The 22,509-nt window shown below is 44.5% G+C and overlaps 1 protein-coding gene across 8 annotated transcripts; it reads left to right on the forward strand.

Annotated features, from left to right (window-relative positions):
• The first annotated feature begins 3,537 nt into the window (after positions 1 to 3,537).
• On the forward strand, positions 3,538 to 12,404 carry RNF6 (ring finger protein 6). Of its 8 annotated transcripts, none has more exons than XM_062615160.1 (4): positions 3,538 to 3,664; positions 7,467 to 7,679; positions 8,248 to 8,355; positions 9,541 to 12,404. In XM_062615160.1, the coding sequence occupies exons 2-4, from the start codon at positions 7,487 to 7,489 to the stop codon at positions 11,274 to 11,276; spliced, it is 2,037 nt and encodes a 678-aa protein (XP_062471144.1). In that variant the 5' UTR covers positions 3,538 to 3,664; positions 7,467 to 7,486; the 3' UTR covers positions 11,277 to 12,404. The 8 variants fall into 8 exon arrangements, with proteins under 8 accessions (XP_062471144.1, XP_062471141.1, XP_062471147.1 ...); XM_062615157.1 differs by having other exon boundaries at positions 3,569 to 3,664; positions 7,472 to 7,679; XM_062615163.1 differs by lacking the exon at positions 3,538 to 3,664 and adding an exon at positions 4,077 to 4,637.
• Positions 12,405 to 22,509: the final 10,105 nt, after the last annotated feature.

The following is a 22,509-nucleotide window of genomic DNA, read 5'->3' on the forward strand; positions in this document are numbered from 1 at the left end:
AAATTCAGCAAGGTTAACTGCTCCAATAGTTTTCAAAGATAGTTTAGGGGATTCTATAAGTATTCCCTCATATTTTAATAATCGGCTATCTGTAAGCCATTTTTCTGCTTTTTGTTGTAACACCCCCCTGATGTTATGAGGCGCATATAAGACAACCTCTCCATTAAAGGTAATGCGATTTGTTTCCTCAAGTAATAAGGCAGCAGCAACAATGATTTGTAAACAACTCAGCCAACCCCTGCTCACAGGGTCCAACAACTTTGATAGGTATGCCACCGGTTTCTTCTGTCCGGCCCATTCCTGAGTTAATACTCCGAATGCTGTTCCTTCATATATGTTAACAAATAAACGGAATGGCCGCTTTAAATCTGGTAGGCTTAAAACTGGTGCTTGACTTAGCTCTCTTTTGAGACTGACAAACTGCTCTTGATCCTGAGGGGTCCACTTGGGTATTTTGTCTTTAGACAGTTGTTCATATAAGAATTTAACTTTAAAGCTATAGTTTTCTATCGATTGCCTACAATACCCAAATAGCCCTAATGCCTGCCGAATTTGCCTCTTAGTGACAGGCATAGGTAATTCCAAAATTCTTTTAATGCGCTCCGGATCCAATATCTTCTGGCCGTTAAACAAATAATGTCCCAAATATTTCACTTTTTCCTCCACAAATTGTAATTTTTCTCGTGATACCCGTAAATTCTTTTGTGCAAGAAAGTTTAGAAGTCGAATGCTTTCTTTTCTTACATCCTCCTTATTATTCCCTGCTATGAGCAGATCATCTACATACTGTAACAGCACGTTCCCCGTTTGTACCTGGTATTCTTTTAAGAGCTCTTCCAGGGCCTGTCCAAACAGATTAGGGGACTCAGTAAACCCTTGGGGAAGCACGGTCCATCTCAATTGCTGTCTATGGCCTGTCTCTATGTCTTCCCATTCAAAGGCAAAATAATCACGGCATTCTTCTGCCAGTGGACAGGCCCAAAAGGCATCCTTTAAATCAACCACACTATACCAGGAGTTATGGGGTCCTAGTTTGTTTAGTAGTGTGTATGGATTTGTTACTACAGGGAACCGGGTAATAGTTCTTTTGTTTATTTCCCTTAAATCATGTACGAGCCGATATTTCCCATTTGGTTTCTTTATAGACAAAATGGGGGTGTTAAAGGGTGACATACAAGGCTCTAAGATTCCTTGTGCTAACAATCGATCAATTTCTGGCTTTAATCCTCTCCGTCCTTCTAGAGATATAGGATATTGTTTTACCCTCACAGGTATGTGGGGTTCGGAAATTTGGATTTTAATCGGTGGAATTTCCAGTCTACTAATTGTGTCCGGAGAGTACCAGACATCGGGGTTAATTTGTTTTTGATCATCCACAGTCAAAGGATAAGTAGACACTGTCAGCTCTTGATTTTTCACTTTAATTTCTAATTGCAATTCAACAATTAAATCTCATCCTAGCAGATTAAATTCTGCTTTGGGGACGAGCAAGAGTTCACCCATTCCAAATTTATTTTTAGTTTCAAATATCACATTTTTGATTTTGCTTACTTTAAAGGGTTTTCCTTTTGCCCCAGTTACTTGTACTTTTTCAGGGGAAACTTTACATCCCTCAGGTATTTGCTTAATAGTTGATTTTTCAGCCCCAGTGTCTACTAAAAAGGTGAACTCTTGTTTATGGGGACCTATTCTTAATTTTATCAAGGGCTCATGATGACTCCGGTCCCCTAAGATATAGAGCCCCTGACTCTCCTATTCCGTTTTCAACATTTCCTCATCCCTGATCTTTTGTCTGCAATTCTTCTTTATATGCCCCTTGCAGCACAGCCACTCCAGGAGGCTTTGAGGACACGCAAGCCCTGAGCAAGACAAGCAACTCCAAGACAAGCCCTACTGCAGGCACTGCTCCTACAGAGCGTGAGCATCCCACAGGGCACAGCAGCCTCTCCAGCACTCCTTCTGCTCTCACTCTCCTCCGGGTTAAGGGATTTTTTATTATTAACCCAGAGGTTTAATTGCTGTCTTACCCAATCTTCTTCTGACCCATAGACTGGCCAAAAGACATTTTTAGAAATCTTCTTCCCTCCCCATATCTTAGTATAATATTCTATTATTTTTTTGCTTATCTTTCCCTAGGGTTCCAGGGAAATATCTCCAATTGTCTAAGATATATGCCAGAGGGGTATTCTTAGGTACAATGGGTACCCTACCCATGGGAGTCGAAGGCTTGCTGCCCTTCGCCCCCATCTTCTGGAATATCCACAAACATACACTCACTCACTCCTCTTGTTCCTGGCCCAGTCCCTCGCGGGAGATGGAAAACGCAGTACTTAAGAGTCCACACTCGCTTGGTTCAGTATATCGAACCTCTCACTCGTTATATTCCAGGAAACCCAATCCCGCCCGAACGGCAAACCTGCGAACAATTTCGCAATATACTTACGCATCCTGCGTCTTCGTCCGGACTCCCGTGCACAGAATTTTTATGGGATTTTACCGGTTTCTCCTTTGCTTATTATTCTAGAATTTAGGTTCGTCGGTAAGGTTGGGGTGAGCTGTTGGTCGCGGGGCCGCGAAATGTCGCGGGGCGCCTCCCCGGAGGACCAAAGCCCACCGTTCCTTATCCGAGTCACGGCACCAGAAATTGTTATAAATTGAGACCACAACGGATCATTATCCAATTAAAATTTTTATTAATTATAGCAAGTAGAATATAAGCAAAGACAGCGCTGGACGACAGGGGAGTCTGTACTCCGCCAACTGCCGTACTGAGCAGTTCAAACAGTTCCTTTTTATACATCTTTATTTCCGTTCCCATGAAATAGTGGAGGTACTCTGCGCATGCTTCAGCTGTTGCCAGGGGGTCACTGGTGGTCGTTGAGGCTGAAGCAAGAAGTCTTCCTCCTTCATTCTATAGTTGACCTTCTACTCCTATGTCCTTATATGGAGTTGCTTGTTTTATTTCTGCCAGTTCTGGGAACATCCTACAGTTATCTTTAGTCAACATCTGCTATGTTTACATAAGCGGTACTTGGTTTAGTTTGTGTAAGCGATTGCTGTTATCTTATCTTGCACAAGCTGTGTCCTGCGATTGTTTGAGTAAGCGATTTCATATTCTTTGTTGCCTACCCTTTACATTAGGCTTAACATATATCTTAATAAACAATATCCTTATCCTTAGTTTCTCACCCGGGCCTGAAACGACTCCCATTCCGCGTTTGAAAGGAAGAAAGGATGTGGAGAACGGCAGGTTAGGCGAAACAAACCAAACCCTTAGTGAGAACATACACCGGGAGAGTGCGTACAGCGAGAGCGGACACTGGCGGGCAGCCCGCGGCAGGAGCAGCCGAGGATGGCGGCTTCCGCCGGGCAGGATGAGCGGGAGCTGTGGCTGTAGAGAACCGCGGACCGCCGGCAGCCTCCATGCTCCCCACGGCACCAAGCTCGCTCAGACACCCCTGCGCCTCGGCCTGGGCCTGCGCGACCCGCGACCGTTGACCCCCTCGCCCCACGCCCCGCCCCGCCCCGCCCCGCCGCCGCGCGCATGCGCGGGAGGGGCGGTGCTCGCGGCGGGGCCGTGCCGCGCGGTCGGAACCTGCGCTGGCGGTTGCCGGCAGCCGCCCGGACCGCAATCGGGGCTGGAGCGCGCCGCTCGCACGCAGGGGTCGGTGCCGTTCCGGTGTAGGCGGCGGGCCCTCCTGCCGGGAGGGGCGGGCGGGGAGCGCGGAACGGAGCGGGGCTGCGCCGCGGTCAGCAGGCAGGGACGGGCTCTCGGGTGTCCCCGGCTGCGCTCTCGGCAGACACCCCTTCGCCCAGCGCAGGCGGTGGCATGGTCCCCACCCTGCTCTGTCGCCGCGGGTGATGCCGCGGGTGATGCCGCGCGGGGCAGGCGGGAGCGCTGGCAACGCTGGAGCGAGTCGATCCGGCCGGTGGCGGTTAGTGGCGGGGCCCGACCGGGGAGCCTGGGGAGGAGAAGCGGGAGGACATGGGCTGCCCTGCCCTGCCCTGCTGTGATTGGTCGCTGGCCGCCGGCTGGCCAGCTGATTGGACGGGAGCGGTGTCAGTCGCTCCGTTACCCTCCGCTCCCCCGGCAGCTGGCAACAGGCGCAGTTGAGGGCGGCCAGGCCGGACCGGGGCTCGCTGCCCCCCGGCGCATCCCGCAGCACCCGGCCCCACTCCGCGGCGCGGAGCTCGGCCCGAAGCCTTGCGCCACCGAGCGTGAGCTCGGTTCGCGGCTGGGAGCTGTAGGTCCGGCTGCTGGCCTTGGGGAGGGCCGAGGGGGGGCGGGCGGGCGGGCGGCTCCGTGGGGTTGGGGCGCTGTGGGTGTCCGGCGGGCTCTTTGATAACGACCGTTTGGTTTTGCATTTGTACGTGACTCCTTCCCCCTCCTCCCCTCTTCCCCAGGCTCTGGGGGTTCTCTGGGTCTGGGTTATTTATTTATTTATTTATTTCGGTGAGATCATCTTGGTTGGAGGCTGCATGTGACAGAAATGCTAAACAGCCCTGGCGCGCGGGGAGCCTTCCTCGTCCAAACTGTAGTCATCTTGCTTGCAGTCAGGTGGTAGTTTTTCAGTTCGAGTACTTAATTGAATTGGGGTAGTAATTCGTGGAACGAAGCCAAAGCATAAAAGCCGAAGGTGTGTATATATATACATCACATGGATAAAAATCAACGTAAATCTTCAAGAATGGGCCAGAGTAACTGTGAATTAAGAGCTAAAGGAGTTAGTTTTGGTTGAAAATTCTTGAAAAATGTAGATAAATTGGCATGTGACCCCTGTTGCTTTGCAAAAGAAGGGCAATCCTGAGTCATAACTGGATTTCAATTTCAGGTCTTTACATCTTGGTAGTTAATACCCATCAGCTTTTCAATACTCTCAAGTGCTTTATGTGCCAAAGTACTTCAATTTGATGCAGTTAATATCTTTCAACTTTCACTACCCTGAAACATTCTAAGTGCCAAAATACTTAGTTTTGATGGCATTTGATAAATATGGATAGTAGTTGTCATCGTGCAGTTATGTTAAACAGATGGGAAAACTGAACACTTCACGCTTCTTACTGCTTCTGAGTGAGTCATTTAAAGAGTGTGACTAATCATCCTACTGTACAGTTGTCAACAAACGAGCAATTTTTTTCTACCACCCACAAAATCTGAAGAAGACATTTCCAGACTTTCTGTGGATGAGAAATGAAAACCAAAGAACCTCTCTTTTGAACAGGAGTTTAAATTGTGATTGAGGGGGAACTGCATGTGATGGACTCTTCATGTTAGGAATTTACATGTCACTTTTTTTCTGTGCAGCGGCATAGTGACGTACCCAGCAAGTCTGTTAACTTACGATTGTCATTGTCAGGCAGACAGTAACACACAAGTTGTTTTAAGGCTTTCATCCAAGTAGCAACCTTATGTGAAACTAAATGAATTTTATCTGTTCTCTTTCTCCTCCCTGCTTTACCTGTGTCAAGTTGTAAGTCATTTAGAATAGAGGCACTTTAATCTTCAGTGCAGTGTGGGTTGGACTTTTTCATGATAGTAGTCAAGTGACCAGAGTCATCAGGGTGATAATAGTTCTCTGTGTTTGGGGAGGGGGACACAACTGCATTTCTTTTGAGGAAAGCAGGGTAGTAGGGCAAAGAGCTGGCTGAGAAATCTGTGTTTAGAAATGTGATCTGAGAAGTGACCTGATTTGAACGTAGCTCTTGTGGGAGATGGAAGTCAGGAATTACCTACAGCTTGCAAGGCTGAGCCATGAGGGCAACACTAAATTTCAAACCCCCACAAGTATTATAGGAACAGAAAACATCTTGAAGGTATGCAAATCTGCATACTCAGATTGGGTTTAGGTTAAGTGAATTAAAGAGCTGGGAGGGAAGTATTAAATCAAAATGCAGTATTGGACCTTGGAGGCAGATGAGTTGATTGGGAAGAGGTGTTTAGAACTGCAGTTACCTGGGGTGGGGAGAAATAGTGTACAGGGTGGAAAATGAGAAGACCAAGGATGCATCAGAATGGATCCCACAAAGAACGTGAGAGGTATATTAAATGTATGCCAGCTTCTGCTGTTGGCAAATATGTTTTGTGGTTCTTCGTATCTGTTGGCAGCATTGATAAAGGTTTGTTCTTTATTGAATGTATGTCTAATAGTTGGTTGATCTGTTTGTTGTCTCATGACCTTTTCTGTCAAGATTTAATTACTGATCAGGAGTGTGCTGAGAATGCTGTGCTGTGTTTTGCCATAATTCATACTTGAGGTGACTTTGATCTGTTTGTGAATTGCACCACCCCCCCCCCCCCCAAACGAAAGTACTTATCCAATAATTTCCTCTCCATACACAGGCGGAATGGTGCCATATGGTTGGCATTTTGGTTGGTTTGGGTTTTTTTTGGTTGGTTGTTACGTTCTTTTTTTCTGGCCTGGTCATCTCCTCTTTAAAGAAGTGACCTCTCTTTGTCAGGTTTCAACTCAGCAGGCGTTACAGATGGGTTTTGTTAAGCAGGAAACCCCATTGAAAGGGTGATGCTTTGCTTTTTCTTCTTTCACATTGAACATTGAATAACAGGTTTTGTTTAGAAAACAGAAAAGTTGGGGAGTGGTCTGAGAGCTGATAGGCCCAGAATTGAGTCCTAACCTCAGAGAGGTGCAAATGGCACAAAAATGAACAAAGATGATGCCTCTTTCTGACACTGGATGGTTATTAATACCTTCTAATAGGGTTGTCCCAGTATTTGGAAAGTGAGGAAGAACTATGGGTGAAGTATAGCCCTTTCTCTTTTACACCAGTTTTCTGGAGATAGGTATCCCTTTGCTAGCTAATCCTTGGATTACAGAGTGCAATGAAAATAAACAAGGTAAGAATGTTGAAAGAGTCAGTTCCCCCAAAAAAGGAGTCTGTAGGCTTCATGCTCTGTGAGGGGTAGTGCTGACAGAGATACTAATGTAGTCTTACCTGCGTATGAGTAAATGCCTAAATGTTCCAAGTGGAAGATGGCAATAGTTGTGGTCGTCAGAAGTCTGTGCTGGGTAATTACAGTCCAGTTATTTGAGAATGATGTTTTCAGTGACATTTTTGCTTTTAAAATACTCCACCCTTCTGTTGTATTTTACTTGGGAGAAGGAAAATAGATTTTATGTTATTCCTTTAAATTTCTAAAATATCCTTATTTAGCAAAAAAAAAAAAAAAGTAAAAAATCTGTCTTTTTTTTTATTTTAAAGTTGCTGTACCAACTGGTATGGGCTTTCAGTGAGCAAAGGGGACATCTCTCTATTTTTCAGCAAGCTAGAAGCAAAATAATGGTATAATAAACTACACTGTTGACTTGGCAAATAGCATGGAGCTTCACCCCAGTCATCTTTAGCTATTAATAAACTAATTTCATTGGAAATGCTGGGAACATTTTACTGTAAATTAGGTAAATACTTACTGTAATTACTTTGCTGTCTAACCTCCTGGTTTTGTTCAGGACAGCCTGGCATTATCATTATGGATCGCTCTCGGCACCGCGCAGGAAATGGCAATGAGCAGGCATCTTCACAGGAGCATCGTCATGGAGAAGATGAGAGGCAGCGGCAGCTGGAGCGCCTCAGTAGGGAGGAGGCCTATTACCAGTTCATTAATGAACTCAATGAGGAAGACTACAGGTTAATGAGAGACCGCAACCTGCTTGGCACTCCTGGTAAGGCATGGGTACCTTCAGTAGAAAACATGTAATGGGAAGTAACCCTACTGCTGTCAGGCACTGCATGTGGTTGTATGACTTCAGTAGCTTGCCTTCAGTGGCTCTGTAAAAAGGAAACCGCCCCTCCATTTCCATTCAAAATTAATGACACTCAGTAAAAATGAACCGCTTAAACACATACTAAAGCTGGGATAAAAATATAACTCTTTCAAATGCAACATCTCTGTATAAAGGTAATAATCCAAACACAAATAATTAACATCTGGTACACTAAAGTGTATCTGCTGGTATGTGGCAATTTTGGAGGCCTCTGAGTTGTTACTGAAAGTTGGCATGCTCTTGATACACACTCAGCATCATTTTTACTTCCACCCCAGTACCTGCTTCCTCTGTGTACCTGCGTTACAGTCTCACACTAGTGCTGTTTTCTTTTTGTTTTCATTAATTTTACCTTGTTCCTGAAGATTTCTGTTCAAGATAGAAATTACTGTTATTTCTGCACAGCTGCGTTAAGCCAATAATAATATCTTATCTAATAGCATTGTCAAAATGTAAACTATTGCAGGGGAAATAACAGCAGAAGAATTGCAGCAGCGCTTGGAGGGAGCTAAGGAGCGTCTGGCATCACAGAGTGATATGGATAACAGAGAAGGTGAAGGTAGAACTGTTGGAGGTAAACATTCTTAATTCATATATATTAGATATACGTAGTATGTGATACCCAGCTACTGTTCTGTACAGGTATTTTGTAGAAATACTGATGGATTTCAGTAGCAGCTATTTTGAGTTTTATTTTCTCATTGTACCTCTCTGGATTATTCGAAAAAGTAAGAGAGATTTCCTAATGACATGAAAACAAACTTGAAATACTTAATGAAATCTGATTCATGTCCACCACAAATTATTTTCTCCTCTTTTCCTGTTTCCCCTTGCTAGTAAACTTAGTAGCAGAAAAATAATTTATTCTAATTCTTAAGAGGTTTCATCATGTATTAGAGAAGAAGTTAATTGGCAAACATTTAGTTTCTCCACTGTTTTGTTGTTGTTTCATTCCTGTTTGTTTTAATGGCTTGTGTTATGTGCACTGTCTGTCTTCTCTTCCCCAGCCATGTTGGCTTAATCATTTGGCCAATTCTAGTCAGATTTAGGAGAGCAATAGGCAACTCTGAAGTAAAGATACCAAAGTCCTTGCAGGTTTCATGAAAGCAGGGACATGGCGGAAGACAGAGACCTTAATCTGATCCCATCAAGGGAAAACCTTCACTGTGATCATCACTGTTGACTTATTCTATACACACAGGTAGCACTAACCACAATTTTAGCTGTTCTTGAGCTTGTAGTTGGAAGAGATTTGGGAACAGATCTGTGGGTATTGTAGGAAAAGACTGTATATGCACAAAAGGAGGAAATCTGTCAAGACCGTGCATCATTTATTCCACTGCTTATAGAAAACAACTTTTTTTATAATATTTTCAGTAAGAACACAAAATCTGTCATAATCTTCCTTGCTTTATTGAAATTAATTGACCAGAATGCCTTCAAATTGATAGTTTAAGCCAGAGACAGATATTGGACAAATGCAACTAATTTTCTGTTGCCAGAAGAGGCCATTTGGGTGCATTCATTTCTCTGTGTTATCTGCTGGCAAGACAAAAGTTCTAGTTTGAACCGATGAGTTTTGCTTACATTTTTACATAGAGCATGTTTTCAGCAAAGTGATGCTAGCGTGGCAAGGTAGTTGTCCTGCTCCTGTATTGTTTCTGAAGTTGGGGCCCAGCAAGCATAGAGAATTTGGAGTGCATTGTAGTGTGCCGACCACACAGTTGTATGAATATTTGCCGTTCTTTGTTTTTCTCAGATTCTGATGTTCTTGGAGAAAACTCAAATGGTGACTCTCTGCTTGAATGGCTGAACACATTTCGTCGCACAGGCAATGCCACTCGCAGTGGTCAGAGTGGGAACCAGACCTGGAGAGCTGTGAGTCGAACAAATCCAAACAGTGGGGAGTTCCGATTTAGTCTTGAAATCAACATAAATCATGATCATAACAGTTTTGAAACTGCTGGTGAGGCCTATATGGGTATAGATACTAGCAGAATGTATTTGGAAAGAAGATATCAAAGACCTGTCAGCCCAATACCCACACGAACAAGGAGCAGGACCACAAGAGAGGCAAACAGTGAGGCTTCAAGCACTTCAAGGACCAGGTCTGTAAGAAGCTCTGTGGCACAAAGCTCTGAAGCAGTCTCTGATCCAGTCTCAGGGAGGCTCAGGAGTAGAACAAGAGAGTTGGCAGGCCTTTCCCAATCAAATACTACACCTAGTAATTCTGCAGCTGCTGGTGAACAAAGAGAAACACCAGGAAGAGGTACATCTGCAGGAGTCACAAGGGGTAGAGCTAGAACTAATGTTCGGATGAGTGCAAACCAAAGACTAGAAATTCTGCGGCTGAGGTCTACTTTAAGTAGTCGAAGCCGCTCTCCATTGCAAAGGCAAAGTGATACTGCTCGTTCTGAGGAACATGGGCAGAGGCAGGATAGAAATGCACAGCAAGCCAGCAGAAGCAGAAGACAAACAGCTCAGTCTTCTTCACAGCCTGCCGAAGAACCAGCAAGAGGTAGTAGTCAGACTTCTCAGCCTTCCAGCGTAGCCCCATCCTTGGGAATAACTTTGGAAGAGGAGGAATCTAGTAGGCCAGTAGCTGCTGTTAGAAGGCATCCAACAATTACATTAGATCTTCAGGTGAGAAGAATTCGTCCTGGAGAAAACCGAGATCGGGACAGTATTGCCAGTAGAACTCGTTCTAGAGTAGGAATGGCAGAAAACACAGTTACCTTTGAAAGTGACAGCGGGGGATTTCGGCGCACGATCTCACGGTCAGAACGTGCGGGTATTCGCACCTATGTTAGCACTATACGGATACCTCTCCGACGGATCTCGGAAACGGGGCTTGGTGAGCCTTCCTCAGTGGCTCTGCGATCAATCCTTAGACAAATTATGACAGGCTTTGGAGAACTGAGTTCATTAATGGAAACAGAATCTAACTCAGAAGTGCAAAGAGGTGGTCATCACTTACCGGATGTACATTCAGAGCAGAGCAACTCAAGTTCAGCAAACAATAGCAGTGATTCAAGTGAGGTTTCACCTAGAAATGGGCGCACAGTAGAAGGCAGCAGGGGAGCAAATGGACAGAGTGATGATACTCAACGCTATGGTCACAATAATGAAACCCAAGATAACAGGCAGTCCCAGGATGCAAACAACCTGGTGGAAAATGGAACGCTGCCCATACTCCGGCTTGCCCACTTCTTCTTGCTGAACGAAGAAGATGATGATGATCATTTAAGAGGTTTAACCAAAGAGCAGATTGACAATCTTTCCACACGAAACTATGGGGATATTCACACTGAAAATGAAATAAGTAAAACATGTAGTGTTTGCATTAATGAGTATGTAACAGGGAATAAGCTAAGGCAGTTACCTTGTATGCATGAGTTTCATATTCATTGTATTGATCGCTGGCTTTCTGAAAACTCTACTTGCCCAATCTGTCGGCAGCCTGTGTTGGGGTCTAGTGCCACAGACAATGGTTAGAATGACTTGTACTGCTCAGTACTCAAGGATTTGCTTCTGCTCTATTTGTGATGAGCCAGGTGGAATGAGTTGACTTACATAGGGGTCCATTTGTGTGGGGAGTTTTGTTAAGTTTCTTTAAAAAGAATAGGAAACTTGTCTAATCTAGCAATGTAAATACTATTTTTCTCCAAATGCAGATCTAGGAGTACACATAGAACCAAATGATACTGGTAAAGTTTATATTTTTTTAGGTAATTTTGTTATGCTAAGCACTTTTGTAAATACAGAAATGCAATAGTTAATCAGTCCTGCTTAATGTATGTTTTTTTAACAGTGTAAGGGACTCACTTTATTTAGATTACAAATTGTTTCACACAGACCCACCACTGTGTTGAAAAATTAGTGTCTAAATAGCCATTCATTAGCTTTTTGTTCTAAGAACAATTTCTTTTACAGAGAGTTTCTTGCTGGACATGTTTGCTAAAGATATTTAAGTTACTTGAAGTGCTCATTTGAATAGACTATATTTTTTTTAACGTTGAAATATCCTTTCCAAAAACTTGCCAATTTGGTTCTAATTTAAAAAAAAATAATATGGCAATTTTTGCATGTGGTTTTACACAATGCTTAATGTTGATGAGTTCATATGCAAAAGCGGATGGGTTAGTGACATTATAAAATGTACATAGGTAAATGCTGTCTTTGACAATCTCTGTCTTTTCAATGCAGACAGCAGTCAAAGCAACGATAATTCAAGGTGTGTCTTACTGAACATGATACTTGCTCAAAGAATAAATGAGCACCGAGGAAGCCTTTTTACTCTTCCAAATGACTCAATTGATATTAATGGGGTTTTAACTGCCTTAGTTTAAGGAAGGAAATATTTCCTTGACCGTGATATTGTCCACAATATGCATGATTTGTACATCCTACTCAGAAAAACAAAACAAAGGCTTGAAGTGGTTTTGTACAGGAATTTAAGGTACACATATAATAGTCGTCCTCTTAAAACATGTCAGAGGACCAAATGGCAAAAGACACTAAAAAAGACAATAAGCTTCCCTTAAAGTCCCCAGTTTACTGTATAATTAGATATTAATCTTTATACCAATAACTTATAAAGAAATAAAGTTGCAAAGTAAATAATTGAGGCTTTGTGTGAATTACTGTTGAGCCTTATGCTCTAAATGAGTAAGAGAATTTATCATTCTTGATGTTTGGCCTCAGTTTTTATTCTTTCTTCTTTTTTCCCCAGTTGTGTATGTGTGCTTCCACGTTGTGTGTTTTCTGTTATGGTAGGTAAAAACGCAAGACAAAGCGCTCTTGGGGCTTCTGGAAGTAATCTGGGTGTTCCAAAGCTCCTCTTCTGAGCAGTGTGCCTTGGAGAAAGGCAGAACTATACAGTGTGTATATTGCAAGCAGCAGAAAGAATACCTGAAGTGGAAAAGTCCTACTGGCTTTCCCTGCCTATAGGTGGCCTGTGCTTGTGTTAAAACGTCTGCTTGTGGCACCCTTGAAGGCAAATAATAAAATCCTGTGTGAAGCTATTGGATGTCTGCAAGTTGAGGAACTTGTGTTAGAAGTTCCACAGAAGTGCTTCTTTTTATTCTTAAAGGTAGTTCTAAGAAATTCTCTTGCAAGATGTAGATGAGTTTAAGGGTATGATTAAGATCTCTTCTGATGTGATTTGGACTGCTAATTATTGCAGAAATCATTGACACCTTTCTTGAGTGCCTCCTTAGGTGTATTAGAGTGGTGAGATTAAAATGTGGTTATCAGACCTGGCTTGGGTTTTTTACATTATATTTTCTGTTACTTCTGTTAGCCTCTGATGTTAACGTTATCTAAATACATGGGTGCCTTCTGCTACTTCCTTTCTCCTGATGGTTTTCCTTTGTATTTGAAAGCTGCCTCATTCAGTGGCACACTTCGAGAAACTGGCTTTTGGCTCACTGCTGCCTTGCAGCATTGTTCTGTCAAGGTCAATTTTTAACTTAAATCCTTACTGTAGGGGATTTCTATTTGTACTGCATCTTTTAACTAACTACTTGGAATCCTGCTCAGCTGCCAGTCTAATGCAAGGGAGGTGAAGGGCGATTGATTCCCCATGCCTTCTATTCACATGGGATTTTGCTGTGTAACCAACTGTAAGAGCACAATTTCACATGGTTCAAGACAAGATCCTGTGTGGCAGGGTACTTGTAACTGACCTTCTGAGGGGGGATATCCAAAAGGACAGTGAGAGAATTCCATAGAAATCATAGGCCATTGGATAAGGAACATCAAGTCTCCCACGCTACATTCCTGTCCTGCTGTGTGGGAATTGACAAGTATTTGCCCTCCATTGGAGGGACGTGTGATTTGTTCCTCAGCTTTCCCCAGAAATTGTGTTAACAGGACCAATTAAATCGCAGTGGTTCCATTTGGTATTTGCTTCTGTTACCTGTATTCCTGTGACATTTTGTAAACAAATGTATTAGAAGTACAGATGACCAAAAAACAGATAATTGGATACAAAAGTCTTTGAATCCCATTTGTTACTTAGAATGAAGTTCAACATTTCCTATACTATCCAAAATGGGGTTCTGAAAATTCCAATTATTAGAGTTTGGAGATCTCAGTATTTGTGGCTGGGCCTTGGTCAGTCTGTTCCCATAAAAAGAGTAGCAAATCCTAGTGTTCAGATTGCGGATTGACACAAGTTTGTTCTGTCCTTCTCTCCCCCGCCTTGTAAATCTTCACAGTTACCTTTTACTAAGATGCAGATGACCCAATAATTCACTGTGTTCTTTCCTCTTCTTGACACTGCAGCATAATCTACATCTTCTCACGGGCATTTTCGTTTAACTCGGTTGACTTTCAGCTCCCGGTTAGGAGCTTTCCCACAGTGAAGTTCTTGGCTTGTTCTAGCAGCTCCCACTAAGCACATTTTTCTCCCTTCTCGAAGTAACACTTCAGCTCCTGTGGAACTGTACCTGTTGCCCTTGCTGAGCTCAACTTCATCAACATGTTCACCTGCTCCTGACTGTGGCTTGGCAAAGGGAGCTGGTGCTTACCAGCCAGGTTTCTGTGTCACAGGAACGCATCTTGGTCTCAACACCGTACTCTCTACAAGAAACCTCACAGATAAACTTGGGCTCTCCTGTATTTGTTGTGTTGATTTGGAAGCTGAAACGTATACGTGTTGGCAGGTTCACACACTTCTCTTGCATCAGATGTTCCAGCATCAGATGTTGCATGAGAGATTCACCTCCTGGACTCATTCTGCACTTCTCAGGCTTGTGTTTTAAAATGCGTGGGATGATTTGGTCATCTGTGACATTCCTGCCTGTCAGTTAAGGTGAAAGTTAGGTCTCACTGCTTTAACAATGTATACTGGCAAGTTTGTGTTACCATGCATTTGTGGTGCTGAGTTCTGGCTGTTCTCAGGCATGCAGAGAAGGTCGCCATGGCATCAAACCCTCCACCCTGTTCATGTGATTGTAAGGCAAGAAGATAATGAGAAACCGGGGGCAATGAGGAAGCGGTGACACAGTGGAGCTTATAAGGCAGCTGGAAGCAGGTCACAGGAAGTATTGGGTAGGGGCGTAAAGGGATTATCTTCAGCAGCCTTGAGGCCCAAGCTGAGGTGTAGAACCAGTGGGAGTGTGAGATGAGGGCAGGCTGACACTGCAGAAGTGCGTTGAGATGCTCTTGGGAGACTCCTGGAGGCTTCTGCTGAAATAAAGAGCAACTAGATATGCATGTCCCCTCATGTACTATTGCATGGGTCCTAAGAGCATAGGCAGAGAGGTGAATGGAAGGGTCAGAGAAGCTAGCACCAGGTATTGAGCCGAGTTGGCCAGCTAGCTGGTCCAGCTCTTGGGCCTTATCCATCTCTTGCCAATGCAACATTAGTGCCTGGTTGCAGTTCAGACTTGGGAGATACTGAACACCTGAACATCTGGTTGAATGCCCTCTAATTGCAGCTGAGTAAATGGCCAGATGGGGCAATTCACAGTCCTCCCTGATCTGGAAGAGCCAGAACCTGCCCTGGCTGCAAGAAGCTTTTGGGATTTATCGTCTGTTCAGCTCGAGCCTCTAGTACCCAGAGTTCACACAACAGAAGGCACAGTACAGATGGATGTTTTTATGGTGGCTTTCCCCCGCAAGCACAGGTTACAGTAGGATCACAGCAGCAGTGTGGGCTGTAGCCAGGCCCCAGCAGGTCCTTACAGACTCACTGATGGGCAGGTGATGTCTGTGACGCTCACCATGGTGCCATGTGTTCACTGAACCCGGTGTCAGCGTGATTACAACAGGAGAAGGTGGATACATCTTGGCATGTGATAGTGTTTGATTTGTTGAGCAGACAGCTTGGGTGCTACCAGTCCAAAATGAAGCAGCACTTGCTGGCAGGAGCAGTGGGAGCTATGGCAGTGCAGGGGTGGAAGAACAGTTTCATCAGCTGCACAGACAGGTGCCTCTGTAGCCAAAGGGACAATGATCCCTTCTGAGGAAGCAAACTTGTCAGGTTGCAGCCTTGCGTGGAGCAAGTCTGCCTTGTTGAGTCATCTCATTGTAAAGGTTAAAATATATGGAAGATCTTACAAGAGACTACATGAAAGAAGTAATGTTTGATATTTACGGGGTATAAGAGACATGAAGCCTTACAGTTAATGGCAGTCAAGAGAATAGAGTGCTCTTAGGTTGGGGTAATGAACCTCTTCTACGTCAGACCACTGGTGCATAGCATACATGAAAAGACATCTGAGTGTGCAGAAACAAGATGTCACTGCAGTTGTGAAGTTGAGTACAAAGCTGGGAAACGTGAGAGTGAAGGTTGCCTGTGGCACCTGAGGTTGGCATCCTAGAGCCTCCATGCCACTGTTATCTCTCCCTGCAGACGTGGCCTCTCTCGGAGCACCAAGTGGTCAAGTTCACTTACTGAGCTGATAGCAAATATTTTCTTGTATTTTATTATGCCTTGGACTCACTCCATACTTCTAAATTCCTATCTTATTAAAAGAATCCTATTCCCAACCTATTAAAGGAAGTATCTACTTAGTGAGTTACTTCACTTTGGTTATTCTTCATGGCAGTTTTCTCCATACTTTTATGAGAGAAGTATCTATTTTGCGCTTAGAAATTTTACTTCTCATCTATCTTACTTTCTTTTTCTTCCTTTATTTGTTTTTAATCATCTATTTCTCCATCTGACTGTGTCCTATTTACGTGTTTAATAGGATATAGCTTACATAAACATAATTGTATGGCATGGAAGAAAACTAAAATGACATGTTTAAGATTAACAGTGTAATATCCTCAACCTAGAGGAAATATCTTCTAAGTCACCTTTGGTTGATCACCAGTAGACATTCTCTATTGGTCATCGCCAGGGTGCACAGCTGCTGGTGCTGGCACCAGGCTGGCTGTATCTCTGGAAGAAGGGACATGTTAAAGGACTTTTATTGGCGACATTATGAAAATTAATTTATTTCTAGGGAAATAAATGAAAAATGTGGTCAGAAGTTTTAAAAACAGCAATTTATTTCAACTGAAATATTAAATTCAGCCTGCAGCACTAACCCAGAGCCTTTAATGTGGAAAATGACCCAGAGTGCTGGATTGGACAGGGGCCCTGGAAAGATACAGAGAATGATCAGACTGAATTAATAGGATTTTCCATTTCTTGTATGTGTGATGACTTCCTAGCTGGTATTAGAGCTTGTATGCCACTCTAATTGTCTTTCTTTAATAATATATGATGTTGAAATGGATTCCTGTGTTACCAACTAACTGCAAACTAGGCAGAAGTGTTTTAATTTCACCCCTTTCCTCAGACTCTAATTTCCCTTTCCTTTCATATTCATTAGATCTTTTTGTACAACTGCAACTGTTTCCAGGGTTTTTTTTTATTCTTTCATCTTAGGAACAGACTGTTTCCTCTGGTACTACAGAAAAGTTTGTGTCAATCATGTACATGTCTAGAAATGGGGAGAGATTTGGGATAATGGGAGCATCACTCATAGTTTTCATCATCTCCCTGTCAGGATTTATTGAACACAGTGTCCCAAATAGCTCCAAAACTAATACAAGGACATCACACTGGTTTTGTGTTTCAACACGTCTGTGACATATTTCGTAGAATCACAAACTGGTTTGTGTTGGAAGGGACCTTAAAGCTCATCCAGTTCCAACCCCCTTGCCACAGGCAGGGGCACCTTCCACTAGACCAGGTTGCTCCAAGCCCTGTCCAACCTGGCCTTGAACACTGCCAAGGATGGGGCAACCACAGCTTCTCTGGGCAACCTCCTCCCCATCCTGCCCAGGAGGAGGGAAGAGGTGGGGTGAGCAAGTGGGCTGCGTGGTTCTTAGTTGCTGACTGAGCTTAACCCAGGGCAACACAGAAACCATCAACACCAGGCAAGTACTGCCCAGAATCCTGCAGCTTTCCCGTAGCCTGCTCCCGGTTACAGGGGAAGGGGGTGAGCCCACCCTTTGCAGGCACAAGGTACCTCACAGCAAAATGTCTCCCATTTCCTTTCTGTCCCTGAGCTCACACTGGACTTTGCATAGTCTGAGATCTGAGCCAGGTCACCAAACACCAGCTCAGTGCAAGTTGCTCCTTGGCATTCGCACTTACTCCAGAAGGTGTTTATCCCACCACTAAATTTATCCCTAGTGTAATGCAAATTGTCTGAAATGCAAAAGTGAAACATACACACAACGAAACAAACACAGCTTTGGTCTTCTTCTACAGGTTTAATAGCTATAATCAGGTGTGTGGGATCACTTTGTTCTATCATTTTGATCATTTATTATAACCCACAGCTGGAGTTCTTGTCCTGAGAGAAGTGGGACAGATACAGTATATCACTTACTTTACTTCTAGGAAAAGCACTTGAATTTTTGTCTTGCACCTTTCTGTCTCACCTTTAGCCTTCATCTCGGCCACTTCCATTCTAATGGATTTCCTTATACAACACTGGTTCTACTGTGCTGAACATTTGACATACCTTATCCAGCCTGTGAGCTATTTCTGCAGTTCACACAGGTTTGAGCTACATTAATAATGGCTCATCCCTTTACCTTCAAGCACGCGTGCTCAGGACAGCACACTGTGCTGCTATTTTAATACAGAGGTCTTGCCCTTATCTGAGTGAGTGATGCATGAACAGAGCACTTTGGTTGCCAGTACTATTCCTTTTACTGATATTAAACCTATTTTGCAATGCAGTTAATTGCATTCATTCAATGTTAACAGTGTACATATGAACACTTAAAGAAGAAGAAATGCCAATATGTGTATGAGTTAGTGTTTAGTTACTCCACATGTGTAGCCATTCACTTGGGTATGCATACAGTAATTTGCATGCAGAGAGTAAAGAATCATAATAGTCCTTGCCTAGCACATAGGTTATGTCTTTGTGTACACACACACACACATACATACACATAATTCTGTATGGGAAAAGCTTTTATTCATAAGGAAAAAACATAATCATCACAGTGCAATGATTAAGTTAGAATTATTGCATGTCTGGATTCAGCACCTTGTGCTGGGCTCCTTTATCATGGTGCAGACACTACAGCTGGGAGCTATCCTGCTATGACAGCCAAGACCTTTTTCCTATTCAGATAGTTAAATTCCATTTGCTTAGTTTGTTTTCTTGACATTATGTGTTCACTATGGGACAGAAGTAAAAATCCAAGTTTGGGGTTACTTCAGCAAAAGGTTTCTAAAATTCATAGAATCATAGAATAATTAGGGTTGGAAAGGACCTTAAGATCATTAGTTCCAACCCCCCTGGTCCCCCAGGCAGGGACACCTCACACTAAACCATGCCACCCAAGGCCTCGTCCAACCTGGCCTTGAACACTGCCAGGGATGGGGCATTCACAACCTCCCTGGGCAACCCATTCCAGTGCCTCACCACCCTAACAGGAAAGAATTTCCTCCTTATATCCAATCTAAACTTCCCCTGTTTAAGTTTTAACCCATTAACCCATGTCCTATCACTACAGTCTCTAATGAAGAGTCCCTCCCCAGCATCCCTATAGGGCCCCTTCAGGTACTGGAAGGCTGCTATGAGGTCTCCATGCAGCCTTCTCTTCTCCAGGCTGAACAGCCCCAACTTTCTCAGCCTATCTTCATATGAGAGGTGCTGCAGTCCCCTGATCATCTTCGTGTCCCTCCTCTGGACTTGTTCCAACAGTTCCATGTCCTTTTTATGTTGAGGACACCAGAACTGCACACAATACTCAGTCCTTTATTTTTTTTTTTAAGACATCTCCAAGTCCTCAGGCTCTATTTTGAATTACTATTTTTTTCCTTGTTGTCGTGGTTTAAACCCAGTCAGGCAACTCGTTCACTCACTCCCCCCCTTCTTTCCCTCCCCCTACTCCCGGAGGGACGGAGAGGAGAATCGAAAAGAATGCAACTCCCACGGGTTGAGATAAGAACAGTTTAGTAACTAAGGTATAACACAAATCACTATTGCTACCACCAATGATAATAATGATAAAGGAAATAACAAGGGAAGAGAATACATCATCTCACCACCAGCCAACCGATAACTTGCCCCCCCAGCCTGACCAAGCTCCGACCGATACCTCCTCCAACCCTGCAGTCTCCCAGCCCTTCCGGCTAACTCCCAGTTACATCCTGGGCATGACGTGCTGTGGTATGGAATACCTCTTTGGTCAGTTTGGGTCAGGTGTCCTGTCTCTGCTTCCTCCTGGCTTCCCCTCCTCCCTGGCAGACCATGAGACTCACAAAGTCCTTGGCCAAACCAAAACATTGCTATCAGCTCTGTTCCCAAGCTGAAAGTCAAAACACTGCACTGCACCAGCTACCAAGAAGGGGAAAAATGACTGCTACTGCTGAACCCAGGACACTTGTACATGAATCTCAAACGATGACTGTGGCCTCCCTGCTGATTTCAGTCACTTAATTCACTTTATGCCTCTGCATTCATACTGTGCTTTGGGCCATTACATGGATCAAGCTTTCCAGCTCACTATAAGAAGCACGCCGTGAGACTAACGCAATTTGAAACACCCAAACCCCCAGAAACACGGTGATGTGATTCCCTCTGGCTTCTATGGCGGTAGAAGTGGGGGAGGCAGAACGAGCTGAATGACACGGACTGCTCGGGGCAGCGGCCGGGACGGTGCCCAGCGCACGGGACCTGCTCAAGTCAGACACAGCCGCCCGCTGCCGGGATGAAGCGGTGCCGCCGGGCAGGAGAGGGCGCCAGGCAACAAGGAGCGAGAGCTGGCTCGGCCGTGCCTCCAGCCCGCAGCACGGACCCGTCCCAGAAGGTGACCCCGCAAAGCGGCTGCTTCCACCTCCGAGACACAGGTTCTGCTAACAGAGAGGGCAAGAAACAAATACGTGGGGAAAAACGGCTTCTCCTTTTCGCGGTGCGCTGCCACTGGGAGGCGGGGATGGGGCAAAGGTGCTTGGGCACTTTGCACAGCACTGTGCAGGGAGTGCTGATGTGATGGACAGCCCCGAAACAGAATGTTAATGCTAGAATAAACCTAAATTTGAAATAAAAATAAGCAAAGCCAACTGCAAAATTAAGTGACTGAAATTGTACTGGCACAGGACTTGGGGTGCTGGTGGATGAAAGATTGGACATGAGCAAGGCGCACTTGCAGCCCAGAAAGCCAATTGTATCTTGGCCTGCATCCAGAGGAACATGGACAGCAGGTTGAGGGAGGTGATTCTGTCCCTCTACTCTGTTCTGGTGAGACCCCATCTGGAGTACTGCATCCAGCTCTGGAGCCCTTAGCACAGGAAAAAGATATGGATCTCTTGGAGAGGGTCCAGAGAAGGGCCACAAAAATTATCAGAGGGATGGAACACCTCTCCTATGAGGAAAGGTTGAGAGACCTGCCCTTGTTCAGCCTGGAGAAATGAAGGCTCTGGGAAGACTTTATTGTGGCCTTTCAATATATAAAGATTGGGAGAGACTTTTTAGAAGGGCCTGTTGCAATAGGATGAGGGTGATGGTTTTAAACTAAAAGATGGGAGATTCAAGCTGGATGTGAGAAAGATATTTTTTACAATGAAGGTGGTGAAACACTGGCACAGGTTGCCCAGAGGGGTGGTAGATGCACCATCCCTGGAGGCATTCAAGGTCAGGCTGATGTGGTTCTGAGCCACCTGATCTAGTGGAAAGTGTCCCTGCCCGTGGACTAGATGACCTTTGAAGGTCCCTTCCAACCCAAACAGTTCCATGACTCTGTGATTCAGGCTGTTCCCCGGGCCCTTAGCGCGCAGCGCAGCGGGAACCGCTCGGCACCTGCCGGTGGCAAAGCCCTGCCGGACCAGCGGCAAATCCCGGCGCAGCTCGGGCCTTCCCCGCCGGCCTCGGAGGGAGCTGTCCCCGGCCGCCGGCGGGAGCTCTCCGAGGTGCTGGAGCGCAGCAAGGCGCTCCCCAGGGCACAGGCAGCGCGGCCCTGTCTCTGCATGTCTGGGTTCCCAAAGACGTAGATTCAGACTCACAGACTGGCTCGGGTTAGAAAGGATCTTAGAGATCCCCGAGTTCCAACCCCCCTGCTATGGGCAGGGACACCTTCCACTAGACCAGTACCTACTCTTGATCATGCTAGGAAAATAATACATTATTTTTCTTTGTTTAGTTTCAGTGGTTTTGTTAGTGTTAACATAGAAAAGGCTCCATCTTTTTAATTTTTTTTCAGTATTTTTCAGGAAAATCACAAATCACCTCCTGCTACAAAATGAGCACCAATTTCATTTTCCAGCACACCAATGTGATTATTCTGCTCACTATAATTTTATTTACATGTGCCATTATTCAAAAGTTATCTGGAAAACCTTGATGTGCCTGGTGATGATTATTTTCCACTTCGGAAATAATTAGCACCAGGAAAATTTCCACCAGAAATAAGAGGAAAGAACTGTATAGCTTTGAATGAGCTTTGAATGGAACTTGAAAAATGAAGATGCCTACATCTCCAAAACTTTGACCTTTTTTCCCATCATTACACTGCAGGTAATGGTTTGCCCTTCCTCCACCCTGCCACTCCTCTCCCATTCACCCAATGCATATGCAATTCATCACAGTTTTTCTCCACCTTCAGGTTAAATCTGTGGGCTATGGCTAACTGCAAGAGAGCGTATTGTTGAGTGAAGCCCCTTCTGCACAGAAAGTACAGGAGTGTATGGGGTACTTTAAGAGGTTACAGGTGGGCCATGCATAATAGATGTCACGTCACATATCAGTCTATAGAGATA

Source organism: Pezoporus occidentalis, unplaced genomic scaffold (assembly GCF_034315485.1).
Source record: "Pezoporus occidentalis ecotype Australia unplaced genomic scaffold, CSIRO_AGI_Poc_V1 ctg18, whole genome shotgun sequence".
In the NCBI taxonomy this organism is placed as follows: domain Eukaryota; kingdom Metazoa; phylum Chordata; class Aves; order Psittaciformes; family Psittacidae; genus Pezoporus; species Pezoporus occidentalis.